Below are 16,735 nucleotides of genomic sequence, written 5' to 3'. Positions count from 1 at the left end.
TGCTGTAACTTACTGAACGCACTGCATCACTGCTGTTGTTCTTCATCTTGGTGCTCCTCTACCTCCTCTTCCTTGCCATGGCCCTCACTATCTGTCCTTCCTGGTCTCTGATTGGAAGCCATTTGAAGCTTCCAACAACCTGCTGCCTATCTCAATTGGCTCATATTGGTGATGTCAGCTCATTTGCAATGGCGTGAAATTAACCATGACTCATTGTGCTAATGTTATTTGGGCTTTATTTCTGACTAAGACAAGAGAGTAGATATGAGTTGTTAGGGCATTTTCTATATAATAGAATAATATTATCAAGTTGGATGATAATGAGGTATTGTGTATAGACCCAGCCCAAAAGCATGATGAAGTCTAGTGATATCTTTATTACAGCGCTCCTTTTTTTTCAAATTTAGTGGTGTGAAGTAGAATTGTTGTCATTTTATACATTTCAGGCTTGTGCTTTGCATTTTTTGTGTAGTGTAGTATAATTCATGGCTTTTCGGTAAATTCATTTTGACAGTTATTTTTTTATTTGAGGGCAAAGTTTGTTTTTGAGCACATGTGAAATAACAGTTTGTTTTTGCAACATCAGCCTAATGTTTTGAGAAATGCTTTTGGGAAATTAGAGTTTGTATGGTACCATTGTTCTCTTTTTGACCAGCCTGGTAGCTACAGTAAGTCACAGAAAAGTCTGTTTTGACTGTAGCTAAGACCAGTAGCATACAAAGGCATTTGGTACACATGGGTTAAGCCAACCCTCTGAAAACTTTGAATTCGGCTAGGCTTCATCATAAAAACTCGTAAGAAATGTGTAGTAGTGGCATGCTAGGGGCAGTTATATAAATGCTACTTCATGACAAGATTTATTTTGACGTCTGAATTTGGTTTGAATTAATTTACTACTCCATTTTTATTACTAATAGACACTAAGCAAATCTTACCCATATCCTGCTAAAAAGTTGAGGCTTTGAGGGCTGACTTTGTCACTGAAGATGAGCAGCTGGATGCTCTGGCACTTCATTGGCTGACGTCCTGGGATACACTCCTCCACCACCCACCACTGAGGGACCACCCCCTCTGAGCTCTGATTGGTCTGCCTCAGCTTGATTGCCAGGGGTCGGAAGAAAGCGTAGTCTGCAACATCGTCTGGATCAAGGTCGTCTGCAGAGTGTGACGGGAGTTAAAACACATTGAAACATTTCATTGTAAAATTCAAGGACTTCTTTTGTGATTTAAGAACACAGTGTTGTAAGAAACTACCATCCTTATTGTTTCAAACAAAAAGACAAATTCTTCATTTGGATGTTTGTATCACTATATACAGTATACCGTAGATAGTATTTTGCAAAGTCAAAACAATGCAGTGTTCTGCATGCAGAGCGATAATAGCATAAGCGGTGCACTTATACTCTACATCCCTTGCTGAGAGTGTGTTACATTAAAATTACATTAAATTACTTAACTGACACTTTTATCTAAAGCAACTTAGTTATTTAGGAAACAGGGTATTGGTTACAGTCCCTGGAGCAATGTGGGGTGCGGTGCCTTGTTCAAAGGCACTTCATCCATGGATGAGTTAGGGAGACATAAGGGTGAAATCCAAACCTCCAAACTCCCTAGCCTTTAGGCCACGGCTGCAAGTGTGTTTTTCGTGACTCACCCACAATGAGCCGATGAGCCATCTTTGATTCTGGTCCTGAAGGCCCACGGAGATACTTTGGCAACAGAGATTCTAGAACCCTGTCGCAACGCAGAATAGATGAACACAAGCACTTTTAGTTTTCATATGCATCAAGATCATGGCGAAACCTAAAACATACAGTGGAATTGCAGCTTGTCAGCTTGTACTGTGCACAAGGAGGAGGAGGGCTCTGTGTAGAATGCAGTTGGCAGATGGTAGGAGTCTGGCACTTTAATGCCTGTCCTGTCTTTGTTTACATCTTTGCATGGGATAGGGAGAAACTTGTGTAAATGCAATTCCTTTGTATGACCTGTGCATGTGAGAAAATAAAGGTAATAATAAAGGTGACATGACTTGATCTGAGATGGTAGGAGATGGTAGTCTATGAAGGGCAGTGGTGAAATACACTATTCCCTCCAGTTCCCCTTTCCGCTCTTGTCCATTTTGTACATACCACTTCGCCACCTTCACTCTTTTTGCCATGCTTGAGCATTTAAACACTGATCCCACATAGTTCTTCCAAAAGTCGATTACCTGTATACTGTATACAGTACAATACAGTGTGTGAGTGTGCATTGGCTCTTACACAACACTGCTGTGATTTCCTTTCAACATCTGGACGATGTCATCTATCAGTGCTGGATCTTCATACTTGATGGTGTACTCGCCCATGGTCTCAAAGTTCATGGAGATGCTAGCATTTCTGTTCTCACAAACACACACCAGATTGCATTAGCACACTGTAGTCTGGTTAAACAGTCCATTGCATTGATCACTTTCATTTCTCATAGAGGGTGTTGGGCTGTGCTTTCACTGACTTTGATGACTCACTGAACAAAGGAAGGAGCGCTTGACTTTTTGGGAGCAATGACAATCTTCCTGTCCTACCAGAGCCAAAGTCAAACTCATCGCTCATCAATATTACCTCTGTTTCCTGCTTGATGCAGTCTGATTCTACTGCATTTAACTAGGTCAATGAAAGCACATCAGAAACACCCATTAGAAGATATCTAGTCTAGCTTAGTCAACCAGCACCTTGCACTATGCCTGTTTTCCTTCAGAGCACCAGGCTGCTTGTATTGCCTCATGACAGATGAAAACTTTGCCTTGCTTTCAAGTAGAAATGTAATGCATTGGAATGCATCGTAGAATTGGACTGAATTGAATCGAATTGTTACCTCACGAATCGTAATCAAATCCAATTTCTAGGGCAGTGCCAATGCACACCACAATTCAGAGCCACATATTCCAAAAGACCTGGTTTTATTATCTGTTCAATTGTGGCAATTGAACAGGCAATTGAAGCAAGTTTTTTAAAATACTGTATGTGGCACTGGATTGTAGCTAGTCCCAGTTGCCCATCACTTACTGTAATACACAGTGGCGATTCTACCCATTTGGGGGCCCTAGGTGAAATGCAGACATGGGGCTGTTTTTCTGCCCATAGTGGGCAGTTATGATGGGGACCTAGGCAGTTGCCTCGTCTGTCTATTGGTAAAGCTGGCTCTGGTGACACATTGTGAAGATGTGTATTGGTATTTACCTTAACAATCTCCAATTCAATGTGATGTAAACATGTGAAGAATTGCTCAGTTCTAAAATCATGGCGTCTCTGCTGGCTGGACTGATGCTCCACTGAAGGCTAGCGTCACTCTTGATCTTTGCTATCACAATATCCTCAGGCATGTAGTTCACCAGGAACTGCATAGCAGACTGTGGGGAAAGAATGACCGTTATAACAGAATATGGAGGATGAATGGTGTGATGTTATGATGTTAGTAAAAAATTAGAAAAGCACTCTAGGATTGCAGACCTCTGTCACACATCTTTAAAGTAAACACAATATAATTTCAGTCAAAAACATGAGGAAAAAATGATCTGACTAAGGCAATCCAAATTAAAATGCCATAGTGCCAGTCATACTTGGACATGTTAAAATAATAATAATGATCATTTAGATAGAGTTGTTAAATAATTTTGCTGACACTGGCAAAAACAGAACCTCCTTGGCAGAGATAACAAAAACAGAACATGCTTTACTGCAGGGGTCCCCAACCTTTCTGGGTCTGAGGGCTACCAAGGGCTACCCAAGGTATACTGAGGGCTACCCGAGGGCTACTTTTGTTCAAAATCCTCTACTGATGTCTTGGCATCATTCTCAAATCATGAGAAATTATAATTTGCATTAACTGTGACTTAAATCTGATAGTCGTCACTGTTTAATAACATCCTTGGTGGGCACCTCAGAAGCTCCTGGAGGGCTACCTGGCGCCCGCGGGCACCACGTTGATGACACCTGCTTTACTGTGTAGAAGATATGCATTACCGGATGAGTGGCATATTTGTTGGTGAGTTTGCTGTAAGCTGCACTTGAGTAAGACAGTAAGTTCTGCTCCTGGGCATTCATGGTGAACAATGGCTAGAAGGGAAAAAAAGAAAATGTGCTTATATTCATATAACATTCTTTGCTTAACAGAATCTGTTCGTCAGTCAGACCCTAATGTAACCATGTTTATTGCTAAAACACTTCAAGGGCAACCAAAACATTATTTGGCTGTTTCACTACGTCTTTGCTCTCGACACAGTAATTTCTACAAATGCAATAAACAAAAAGCACTACCAAAAACTATATGTTGATAGTGAAAGTACCTCATATCCTGCGATGCTAAGCTGAATGGAGACATCCAAAGGCTGATTGGTCACTCCAGCCACAGATTTGACCAATGACATGAAGAGTAAGGGGAACCAGATGGTGAAGATAAGGATGAAGATGATTGTGCCTCCCATGACGTACTTGACAACTCTACTCTTCTTCTGGCCCGGGACGTGTGGATATTTCTAAAATGGACAGACAGATAGATGCATGCCGTAAAGATTTACTTTAAGCGGGGAAAATTAAACAGCAACATCATCACACAAATCAACAGCACACAAATCAACAACACACGACATACATGAGGATAATAAGAAAAAAAAACAGTCAGTCACATACAGTATAATTAGCCTGGCGAGCAAGACAAAGACATGAAAAGTGGTGCTGAGTGCTTCAGACCTTCTCTGACTCCCTCCAGCATTTGAGGATGAAGATGTTGGCGTAGATGTCCTCTACACAGATCCAGCTGGACAGGCTGAGGGTGGTGTCCGTCCACACCCAGTCCATCACCGCACGCAGCTCCGTCAGGAAGGGAATCATCCGGAACCTGAGGCAGACCCAGATGACAGGTGCATTTGAAAAGGGGTTTATGTGGGCAGACAATATTCTCATGGATGTCATGGTAGTGAAGAGTTATACGATCTGTTAGGAGGACTAGGAGCTCAGAGACATTTCAACTTCATCCTAATCTTCCCGCCCCTGTGCTGCTTACCCTTGGAAGAGGAAGAGGTTGATGTAGTTGTAGTTCTTGGTGAGGAAGTTTCCCAGCACTCTGTTTGGGTAGCCACACTTAATCTGGTAGGCGGACAGGCCGAAGTACACACACTTCACCATGTACCACAGCTGTGCCACAAAGTTCCTGTTGAACCTCCTGCAACATCACACAAATCATCCACAAAAACATGAGCTGGTATTTTAACTGAAGCTAGATTTTGTGAACCCTTTAATCTAGTTACAGCATGGACACTATGCATCACGTTACTAGTATCACCTTCATTGCAAACATTCCCAAAAAGTCAGTCAATTTTCAGCCAACTGTCAGTGGCGTAGTGCCGTCAGTGGCGTATCGAGCTGCATTGCTGCATGTGAAAAAAAACGGGCCCTGCCGTGGTTAACCGGTAGGGTACTCCTCTGCCATGCAGCCGACCCGGGTTCGATTCCCGGCCCGGGTCCTTTGCCGACCCCTCCCCATCTCTCTCCCCATTCGCTTCCTGTCCACCTCTCAAACTGTAAAAGACTAAAAAAAAATAATCTTTAAAAAAACCCAAAACAAATTAATTCCTCACCGTTCCGTCACCCCGGGCAGTATGAAGAACATCCAGAAGTGGATGCCGAACACCAAGACCACCTGGAAGACGCACTTCCCCAGCAGGGTCTTGCGGAGGTAGAGGGCGCGGTCCACCACCATGGTGGCAAACTGGATGAGCAGCATGACCAGGAAGGCCTCGGGAACCTGGTCCTCCCCCAGCGACTCAGTGATGTCTGCTGCAGCGCTGTGTTTCTGCACAACACAAACGGTAGCTACACTTCAAGCAAGTACATTTAGCACTTTTACAAACAATAATATTTGGGACATCAAGAGAAGGAAGGCACCTTGGTGCGTGTGGCGCAAATAAATCAAAGGACTGAGCAGAGTTGCTTCAGGACCTTCCTTCTCTTGATGTTCTATCTCAGTGTTTCTCAACCAGGGTGCCGGGGCACCCTGGGGTGCCGCAGGCCCCCCTCAGGGGTGCCGCGGAAACGTGGCTGATAAATAAATTGTGTAATATCATATATATTTGCCTTTGTAGGTTGTGTGCCGTCTCCAAATGTGTTACTTTTCTAAGCTTGTGTGGTATCGGATGCAATGCCACGTTACGGCTTGTTGGTTTCGGGTGCCTTGAAATTTTTCATGAATTGAAAGGGTGCCTTGCCTAAAAAAAGGTTGAGAAACACTGTTCTATCTAGATTCCCCTTTTCCCTTGATGAACACCTACAGTACATTTCATTGTTTGAGACCCAAGGCAGCACTCCCCCATCTCTCTCTTCAAAATATTTTTGGGCTTTGCCTTTATTATGACAGGACAGTGAAGAGAGACTGGGAAGGAGTGGGGGAGAGAGAGAGACTGGGAAGGAGTGGGGGAGAGAGAGAGACTGGGAAGGAGTGGGGGAGAGAGAGAGACTGGGAAGGAGTGGGGGAGAGAGAGAGACTGGGAAGGAGTGGGGGAGAGAGAGAGACTGGGAAGGACCTGGGGTCAGACTCCAACTAGGGTCCCTGGATTTGAGGTATGGTTCCTTAAGCGGCGTACACACACATTGCTAGCTTCTCGCTTGCTCGCCTACTCGCCACTCTTTCATGCAACGTTCGCTGAAAGTTCCCGCTGCTTTTAAATGCCAATGAACAGGCGAGAAGTACCGAACTCTGCATTCCAATTGGTTACTCGCTTACTCGCCTCGCTCAAAGTTATCGCTTGTACAGTACTCGCCTGCTGGTCTCGCTGGAACACATTGACATTCTATTGAGTTCATTCGGTGAGCGAGTAACTAGCAGCGACGTGTGTGCACGGCCCTTTAGGCCACTGAGCTACAGTGCCACCCTTCACTATTACACTGCATCAAATAGATGTAACATTTTCCAAAAATGTTAAACAATATGGCACTGCACTTTGAGGTTGAAATAAATTCATAGCTACTTTTGTTCCACTGTACTCGTTACCACATAACTAAGCAATATACAATATAATATTACATACTTACACTATACAATAAGACTGCTGTTACTGTGCATTACGTACAGTGTAAGCACATGTACTCACCCCAAAGGCCCAGTATCCAAAAGTAGTAATTATGACGTTGATGACGTCGATGAGGAACATCAGGGCATAGACGTCACATACAGGACTGTACTCTGGATGGATGATGTCATAGAAGAACTGCCTGATGGGAAGGTATATGTGAAGGCCACTGAGGAGAGAGAAGATAGGCACATTAGAAAATGTTAACTACTACACTATCTTTGTGCTGAATATCCTTCTTTTTGGGACATTTTAGAATGTATTTAGACAGGACAGTCAAAGATGGAGAAAGGAAATCAGTGGAAGATAAATATAGGGTGACATTAGGAAATGACCCAGGCCAGATTCAAACCTGGATCTCCATGGGCATGCAAGCCCTAAGCGGGGGCCTTAGCGCACAAGATCCTTGGGGGAGGGTATGTCAATTCACATCTCAGTGACATCAGCAATGTTTTTATAGTATGTATCTTTATGTTAGCTGACATGTCAATGACAGCAGTCACTGAATACTATGTATAGTATATATTGTATATAGTGTATACTAGGGTGAATCAAACGCCCATTGAAAATTAAAACTTAGCAAAGCCCCATTCTTCTCTTGTCGTATTGTTCCTTTGCACTACCATAACTTCCTTTCAAATTTCTAGCAAATTCGATCAACTGTAAGAGTCGCACAATAGGTTTGAAAATTTGAATGGCAGTGAATGGACGTTTTTTGCTACACCAGTGCAAAGTGTGTTTTGAGGCTGTTTTAATCAAACCTAGTAAGGAAAGTCATTTGGCAGAATGATCCAGTTGTCTTTCCACTTCCACAGGACATTAAGCAACCAAGTATGTTAACTTACACCTCGATAAGAGCAGCTTTGACCACCAGTGCCCTCTCTCTGATGGCTTTGCGGATGCGCTGCTTACGGGTCAAGGGCACACGGTTGACATGCTTCTTCTTTTTGGAATGGCGTCTCTTTGCCTTGCGACTACCTACATAACAATATGCATACAACATACAATTGCGTAAAAAACCCTGAAATATTTTTAGGTCAAGTATAGGACAAAAATATTTTGCTTTAAAACTACATGTTGAATAACAATGAAAATAGACATGTATATTATTAAATTCATCATGCGTCCCTATCCACATCTTATCTGCAATTCAGGTACAGTTGTAAGACAGGTCAGGACATATCTTGCATACAGGTCAGAATTGGAAATTTCACTACTACTTGCATTTACCATGAATTGCCTAAATTTACCAGCCGAGGGGCCTGGTCATTGACTTGTATGGGGGGCGGGAGTCACTCTCTCATGTTGTGTGTAATACTTCCATGGTCACGTTCACATAGGAGGATATGGTTTTGCCTGCGTACGTTTACTATTTAAAGGGACACTGTGCAGGAAATGGTCAAAAAAGGTACTGCAACTATGCTGCTCACTGAAACTGGGCTGTCTATTGCCAAATTTGATCTTTACGTGAAAGTTTACTGAGTAATCAAATATTTTCAAGTATGGTCCAAGTACAGTCATTTTTACAGCTAAAAATGACAATTTTTGGAAATTCAAAATGGCGGACCATGGAGAAGATCCCCCATTTCATGTATGAAAAGTGCAATTTTTCCAGTCATAATGAATACTTAGAATGTGATGGTGGTGGTAAGTATTCATGAAAAAGGTAACATTAGTGAATGGGCAGCATGAATTCTGGAAATAAACAACTAAAAATCTCACACAGTGTCCCTTTAAAAAAATGCAACAGACAGATTTTCATTACACTGACTGGGTTTGAAACTTTACAAGCTGATTCTTTTTTGGGACTGATCTGTATTGTCTGGCTTGGGAACTTTTGGAGTGATTATTCACCATTTCTAGAGACGTAGGGTGCACATTCAGTAATACTCAGTTGCATAGAGGGTGAAATTGAGCTGCCTTGGTAGGTGTGCGCTGTCTGAGTCCCATTCTAATATCTGTATTGTTTAATTCTGTATATATCTTTTCCATTAGCTGCACACTTACCCTCTGAGCTGGTGATGGTGTTCCATCTCTGGAAGATGGCGGAGGTGGGAAGACTCCGCTGAGACAGGAAGGGAAACCTTCTGCGTGGCGCGTCACTGTTGTCCTCTGTTGCCCTCCTCGCTCCTCCCTCCTTCATCTTCTTCTTCTCTGTCTTCTTCTTCAATTTCTTGAAGAAATCGGGCATCTCCACCTCCTTGTTGTCCCAGAGGCCATGACACTGTTAAGGTGGAAGTTAAGGTGTGAGACCTACTAGAAGTAAGTAAGAACTTACCTACATGCAGAATAAGCTTACTACAAGTGGGCCTTGAAAGAAGGCTGTTACATTACATTGCATTTGGCAGACACTTTATAACCAAAGCGACTTTCAGAAGAGGACATAATCAAGCCAACATCACAAGCAAATACAAAGTGCACAGGAAATATACAGAACAACAAGTGCAGTTGCAAAGAGGTGGGTTTTTTTGGAATTAATAAAGAGTACAAACACATAGACACACACACACACACACTCAAACTAAACTAAACTAGCCTTAACTAAACTAAACATCATGTCAAGGGTCTGCCCTGGGGCTAGGCCAGCTCAAGCATTAGTTTAGTAGCTCCTCTCGAAAGAGGAAGGACTTTACTTGTTTTTGAAGGCTGCAAGAGATGTGCTTAGTCTTGCTGCCTCTGGGAGACCGTTCCACCACTTGGGTACAACAACGGAGAACAGTCTTGACTGGGAGTACCTAGAGCGACTGGATGGCAGACCCAGACGGCTTGTGCTGGATGAGCACAGCTCTCTTCCAGTAACATAAGGCGTTAGTAGGTCCTTCAGATAAGATGGGGCCGTTCCTGCGATGGTTTTGTAGGCAAGGGTCAAAGCCTTGTGCTTGATCCGGGCGGCAATCGGTAGCCAGTGCAACTCAATAAACAGAGGAGTAACATGGGTCCGTTTGGGTTGATTGAATATCAAGCATGCCGCCACATTCTGGATCATCTGCAGAGGTTTTAGCGCACAAGCAGGTAGACCTGTCATGAGTGAGTTGCAGTAGTCAACGCGGGACAGGACCGTGGCCTGGACCAGTTGTTGTGTAGAATATTGTGTCAGCACAGGTCTGATATTCCGTACGTTGGACATCTGGAATCGACAGGTCCGGGTGACTGAGTTGATGTAGTTCGAGCATGACAGCTCATCATCAATCATGACGCCAAGGTTTTTGGCGACTTTGTTTGGGGTCACGATGGTGGAGCCTATCTTGAGGTTGATGTTGTGACTGAGCGACTCTTTAGCTGGGATCACCAGGAGCTCTGTCTTGGCCAGGTTCAGCTGTAGGTGGTGGTCCTTCATCCATGTTGACCAGTCAGTGAGGCAGGCAGAGATGCGCGCCGATACCGTGGTGTTTTCTGGACGGAACGACAGGTTCATCTGGGTGTCATCAGCATAGCAGTGGTAGGAGAACCCATGTGTTTGAATGACACGTCCCAGGGAGGAGGTGTACAGTTAGGGCCAGAAATATTTGGACAGCAACACAATTATCATCCTTTTCCACCCTATACCCCACCACAATGGATTTGAAATAAAACAAGCAAGCTGTGCATTAACTGTAGACTCTCAGCGTTAATGTGAAGGTGTTAAAATCTATATCGGATAAACAGGAATGAAATAGCAACGTTTTTTGTGTGTGTTGCCCACTTTTCAAGGGATCAAAAGTAATTGGACAGTAGGCTTCTCAGCTATTTTCCAGTCAGATGTGTGTTATTCCCATACTACACCATCACCAAGATGTCAATACAAGGTCTTAGAGTTCATTTGAAGTGTTCCATTTGCATCTCCATATATTTTTACGGAATATCCATGAGATCCAAAGTCCATCTGTCAACCATCAGTGATGCAAGCCATCATAAGGTAGAAATAAAACAATACAAACCCATTTGAGAGATGGGGAAACAGTGAATATGATTAATTCAAGAGTTCAGAATGTTGGAAAAAAGAAATACCAGAGCAACACCAAATTGCCTGGCAGACATGGAAGACAAATGCTGTGGATGACAGACAATATTCTGTATATGGTGAACAAAAACCCATCTCCCACCAGTTGGCCAGATGTAGAGCAGTGTCCAGGTGAACGGTGGAGACATGTCCAAGGCAACAATCAAGAAAAAGATCAAGAACATTGAGGAACACTTCACCATAGGAAATACAGAGGGTTCACTAAAAGATGTAAATTGTTGATTGCATCAGAAATAGCAATACCAGATTTGGCTTTGCCAAACAACGTCTTAAAAAGACTGTATAGGTCTTGAGTTACATCCTATGGGCAGAGGAGACAAAAATCATCTTGTACAAGGGTAATGGGAAGAAATGAGTATAGAGAAGGGAAGGAACTGCTCATGATTCAAAGCATACCACCCAATCAGTGAATCATGGTGGTGGTAGTGTCATGGTGTGGGCATGCATATCTGTCAATACAATTATCCCCTTGTATTTATTGATGATGAGGACTACCGACAAAAGCCACAGGATGAATTCTGAAGATTTTCAGGCTATATTATCATGTCATATTAAACCTAATGGTTCTGGACTCATTGGACAATGCTTCACAGTGCATATGGACAATGACCCAAAGCTTCATCTGAAAGCCACTAGCCATTTCTACCTCCAAAAAGTGAAATATTATTCAATGGCCCAGTCAATCACCTCACCTGAGTACGGTTGAGCAAGCATTTCACTTGCTGGAGGCAAAACTGAAGGGAAAACACCCTAAGAATAAGCAGGAACTGAAGACTGTTGCAATAGAGAGCTCACCATAGCATCACCAGGGATAAAACCCAGTGTCTATTGATGTCTATGGATATGTCTATGGAAAGTATTTGCAACCAAATAATTAAAAATTGAAAGTTTGATGTATAAATACTAGACTGTCCAATTACTTTTGGTCCCTTAACAATGGGGTAGCACTGATAGAAAATGTCATAATTCCTTCACAGTTCACTCGATTTGGACGCAAACACCCCCATATTAAAGCTGAAAGTCTGCTGTTAATGTACATCTTGTTTGTTTCATTTCAAATCCATTGGGATGGTGTACAGCACCAAAAACATGAAAATTGTGCAGATGTCCAAATATTTATGGCCCTAACTAGGCCCGTGTTAAAAAAAATCGATTTTTAGATTCTGGATCGATCCCCGTATTAATTCCGTAGGATCGATTTCGACGTCCAAAGATCGATTTATTTATTTATGTATTTATTTATTTTAGTAGGCCATGTCATTTCCAAACGTCCTGCAGTACACGGAAACCGCCACAAGAGAGCAGCGGTCAACAACAAGTTGACCACAGCTCGGCGGAAAATGGAAAAACGGGGTAGAAGCTTTTTCCCTGACCGACGCTGAGATATAGCCAAATTGCAAAGGGTTTGCGTCCAAATTTCCGAAATATAACTCTACATCCTTTAATTTGAACACTTACTTTGTGCAATTAATCAAGGAAGAGTTTATATTTTTACACCGTGTTACAAATAAGCACCATACCATCCGGCGGTGGCAGAAGTCAGCCATCAACGCATTTTTGCCATAGGGAAACTTACAAAGCATACCACGACGATCATTTAACAAAACACACAAGTTGTTTTACTTCAAGACAAAGATATTGCCTTAAGATATTGCCACTTTCCCATTTGTAAATAAGTCGCTATTTTCAATGCAACCGCTGTGTTCAAATAGTGTCTCCGTAACGCGTGGGATTTGTTTTGGATCAACCAAACATGAAGGCTTTGTGCGTCTCACGGAAACGTCAGCCTATTGGCTGAAAAGTTGCCAACGTCATTTTTGGGAAATTGCCACTGGCTTCCACTGCTGTCAATCAAACGTGTGTACTGCAGTAGTGGCAGTGATGAAGTTAGTAAATTACACGATTGGGAGTTCAAATACACTGTGAGGAAAGTACGTGGTTTTAGAAGAAAATGGACTTAATGTGGCATCACTATGGATACTTGGCGAGCGGTACAAAAAGTCCAGAGTGATACGATCGTCTTTGGTGGGAAACGGAAGACTTTGAAAAAGGTATGCTGACGTTTGCTGGGATGCTAACAGCTGTTGCTGAGCTGCGGCTGCTGAGCTAACAACTGTTTCGGTTTTGTCTGTGATCAACCATTTGATTCGTGACTGGCCTTAAATGAGGGGACAGTCCCAGCTTTCTAACGGTGTATGGGATGAATACCTTTATACAAATGCCGCTTTAGTTTTTATTAATCAAAGCGTCCAGCATTACACTTCTGTTTTCAATACTGCCGTCAGTCGCACTTAAAACATTCTTTCATCCCCCATTTCAAAGTATAAAACTATCTGGCAATAACATAAAATATATGTTTTAAAAAAAATCTTTGTTTCTGGCTTTCTTGGTGAACACAACCTGGCTGCATACCACTGCGACAGTCTTTTTTAAAATTTATTTAAGAACACCAACCCGAATCGGATCGAATCGGATCGTTTTTGATAGAATCTAAAAAAATCGATTCGTAATCTTCAGAATCAAAATCGGATCGATTCTTAAAGTTTGGATCGAATCACACCTCTAGCCCTAACTGTATATTACAAACAGAAGGGGTCCCAGCACTGATCCTTGGGGTACCCCTGTGTGAGTCGTAGACAGTTTCCCTTGCCATGACACACTGAAGGTGCGTCCAGATAGGTAGGAGTTGAACCATGAGTGGACAACGCCAGTGATTCCCATGGCCGTGAGTATCCTCAGGAGGATCTTGTGGTTGACTGTGTCAAAGGCTGCAGACAGGTCTAGTAGGATGAGGACCGAGGATAGTCCTTCCGTTCTTGCAGTCCTTAGAGCTTCAGTCACTGAGAGTAGCGCAGTTTCAGTTGAGTGTCCACTTCTGAAACCAGATTGTTTTGGGTCCAGTAATCCATTCTGGTTTAGGAAGTTGGTGACCTGCTTTTGTTACAAGTGGGCCTTGAAATCATTTCCTAAAAATCTAAATAATATTTGTGTGTGTGTGTGTGTGTGTGTGTGTGTGTGTGTGTGTGTGTGTGTGTGTGTGTGTGTGTGTGTGTGTGTGTGTGTGTGTGTGTGTGTGTGTGTGTGTGTGTGTGTGTGTGTGTGTGTGTGTCTCTGTTGTTGACTATTTATTTGAGTTGTATTGTTGATCAGGTTTTCAAAAATTTCAAGTGGGTCCCAAGTTGGAATAGGTTGGGAACCCCTGATATAGATACACGTAAATGCTGAACACTAGAAGCAACATCCTTTAGTGATTGAGCGTTGAGCTTGCCTTGAGAATTGAGCGATGGAAGAAGAGTGCCAGCAGCTGTATCAGGTCAAACAGCACATAGCCGTCCTTCTTCTCCACGCCCACGATGTTGGGCATCGCAAACGGACGCTCGGCATTGATGCCACGGTATGTGGAGGTGGTCCACGGGAAAAAGCCAAACTGGAAGAAGTACTTCACAAACACAATGGCCTGAGGAGACAAACATAGAAATCATACAGACAGACAGACAGACAGACCAGTTCAATCTCATCACAAATAAAATATTATTCCGAAAACTCAAATCAACAAGCTCTCAAGTGAAATAATATGCACTATATTACTACTATTACTATGTTATGATTATTACCACCTGAAGCCAACCAAGAGAATGTAACCATAATCATATTACATGTTATAAGATCACTAGTCATTCAGTCCTTAATCCACCTATTGATGTGAGGATTTGAAAGGTTCAATTGCTAGCCAATAGCGCCGTTTATACTCTGTGTCTTTGGCCCAGGAACTTAGGCCCAGGAACTTAAGCCTAGGAACTTAGGCCCAGGAACTTAAGCCTAGGAACTGAAGCCTAGGAACTTAAGGCTAGAGTTCCTGGTGTGTTGGGGGGCATTATTGACTCCCTCTTTACCTCTCCCTTGGTGAAGGTCCAAAAGTAACTGTCATTGTCCCTCAATGGTGGAACAAGCCACCAGCTGGTACAAGTATTAGCTTACAAGAAGGTTTCTTTAGTCTACAATCCAATGCCACATATTCCAAATGAACTGGGTTTACCTGTCCAAATTAACTAAGTGCTTGTCTTGTAACCCTAGTTGAATGATCACCTGGTTGAAATGGACAGGTAAAACCAGGTTATTTGGAATATTGAATAGAGGTTGCCCATTCAGGTCACCTCCGTATAGATTGTGGTGGTTATTCAGAAGCACTTGATGGGGCACGGCATGGACAGACCTGACCTACCTTAACATCAGTTACCACTGTATTAAACTTGTCTTGACTTATCTTATATCCTCTTATCTTATTTATCTTGTCTTAATTTATGTTTATTATGTTACGCTACGTTACGTTGACGTGATGGTCACCTCGGTGTAGATGATGGCGGTCATCCAGAAGCGCTTGGTGGGGCGCGGTACAGACATCATGGCCCAGAGGAAGAGCAGGATGGGCAGCACCAGCGACAGAAGGCAGGCCGACACCATGTGGTTGAGGATGATGACGAAGTAGCACAGCATCTCCGACTGGGACACCATCAGGTTGTAGAGGGCAAAGAGCAGACGCAGCGGCCGCGGCAGCGCGTGGTAGAACTTATCAGACTCCTCTATCTCTCGGCTGTGGAACATGCTGTACACGCACATAGAAAGGGGGTCAGGAAATAAACTTCATTTGTACACTTTAGGGCTGTAACGATATTGGATCGAACCGAGAAATTGCGATACTCAAGAGTCACAATATTGCATCGTGATGTAAGGAGGCAGTATCGTGATACACCCTTTCAAAGTTTTGTTATACTCCAGTCCAGAAACCAACCATATGATACGATGTGATAGTGCTTCCAAGCTTCAAATGAGGTACATTTCAGAAACCGTGGGTGTATCGAACCGTAGGTCAAATAATGTGATACAAACCAAATCGTGAGCCAACAGATTCCGATACAACCAGAGGCAGACAAACTAACGTCACCAAGTTAAAGTACTTCTATGTATTTCTTCAGCCACTTCCCATACCATACCACAGGTGAGTTCACTAACTGAATCCTAAACTTTTTTGGGGGCTCTTAAGCCTTTATTTTGAGAGGACAGTTGAGAGAGGGACAGGAAATGAGTGGGGAGAGAGAGATGGGGAAGGGTTGGCAAAGGACCTGGGCCAGATTCAGAATCGAATCCGGGTCACTGGCGTAGCAGCCCAGTGCCCTACCGTTACAGCCATGGAAGGGCCCTGGTTGAAGGGTTTTACTGAACTCTAGATTGTCCACCTCTGGCCATAACCAATGGCAAATTGAAGGCAGAAGGCAAATTGAAGGCACTTTTTCTGAGTAGATGGAGGTGCGTTTTTAAGGTACAGCATGTCTGCAAGAAAGTACAATATAAACATACTGTACATCAGGGCTATTCAATTAGAATTTCAGTTGGGCCACATTTCAAAGCAAAAAGGTTAAGTTGGGCTTATTTTTGGCCGCACATTCACTAACACATGGTAAAGACACTTTTCAAGCACTTAAAATATATTTTTCTAACCTTTAACTCAACAGCATTGAATTTTCAATGTGCAACACAAGCAAGAGATCTTTTGTTTTACTGCAGTATCAAAATTGCAATGTATAATGCTACGGCTGGGGGCCACATGTGGGCCAAGTATGGGCCGCACGTGGCCC

The 16,735-nt window shown here is 43.0% G+C and overlaps 1 protein-coding gene across 1 annotated transcript in view; it reads right to left on the bottom strand.

Moving 5' to 3' along the window:
* si:dkey-11f4.7 (piezo-type mechanosensitive ion channel component 2) overlaps positions 1-16,735 on the bottom strand; it is a 61,535-nt gene that overhangs the window by 2,223 nt on the left and 42,577 nt on the right. Inside the window, exons 41-54 of the mRNA XM_063193226.1 lie at positions 15,447-15,705; positions 14,371-14,559; positions 9,110-9,326; positions 7,948-8,080; positions 7,124-7,271; positions 5,615-5,829; positions 5,041-5,199; positions 4,728-4,875; positions 4,325-4,513; positions 4,002-4,094; positions 3,219-3,388; positions 2,262-2,378; positions 1,655-1,734; positions 936-1,155 (exon numbers count right to left, since the gene is read on the bottom strand). Of these exons, the coding sequence (XP_063049296.1) occupies positions 936-1,155; positions 1,655-1,734; positions 2,262-2,378; positions 3,219-3,388; positions 4,002-4,094; positions 4,325-4,513; positions 4,728-4,875; positions 5,041-5,199; positions 5,615-5,829; positions 7,124-7,271; positions 7,948-8,080; positions 9,110-9,326; positions 14,371-14,559; positions 15,447-15,705 (2,337 nt within the window). The remainder of the gene's footprint in view (positions 1-935; positions 1,156-1,654; positions 1,735-2,261; positions 2,379-3,218; positions 3,389-4,001; positions 4,095-4,324; positions 4,514-4,727; positions 4,876-5,040; positions 5,200-5,614; positions 5,830-7,123; positions 7,272-7,947; positions 8,081-9,109; positions 9,327-14,370; positions 14,560-15,446; positions 15,706-16,735) is intronic.

Source organism: Engraulis encrasicolus, chromosome 2 (genome assembly GCF_034702125.1).
Source record: "Engraulis encrasicolus isolate BLACKSEA-1 chromosome 2, IST_EnEncr_1.0, whole genome shotgun sequence".
Lineage (NCBI taxonomy): Eukaryota > Metazoa > Chordata > Actinopteri > Clupeiformes > Engraulidae > Engraulis > Engraulis encrasicolus.
This window is presented reverse-complemented; position numbering and strand designations above follow the sequence as displayed.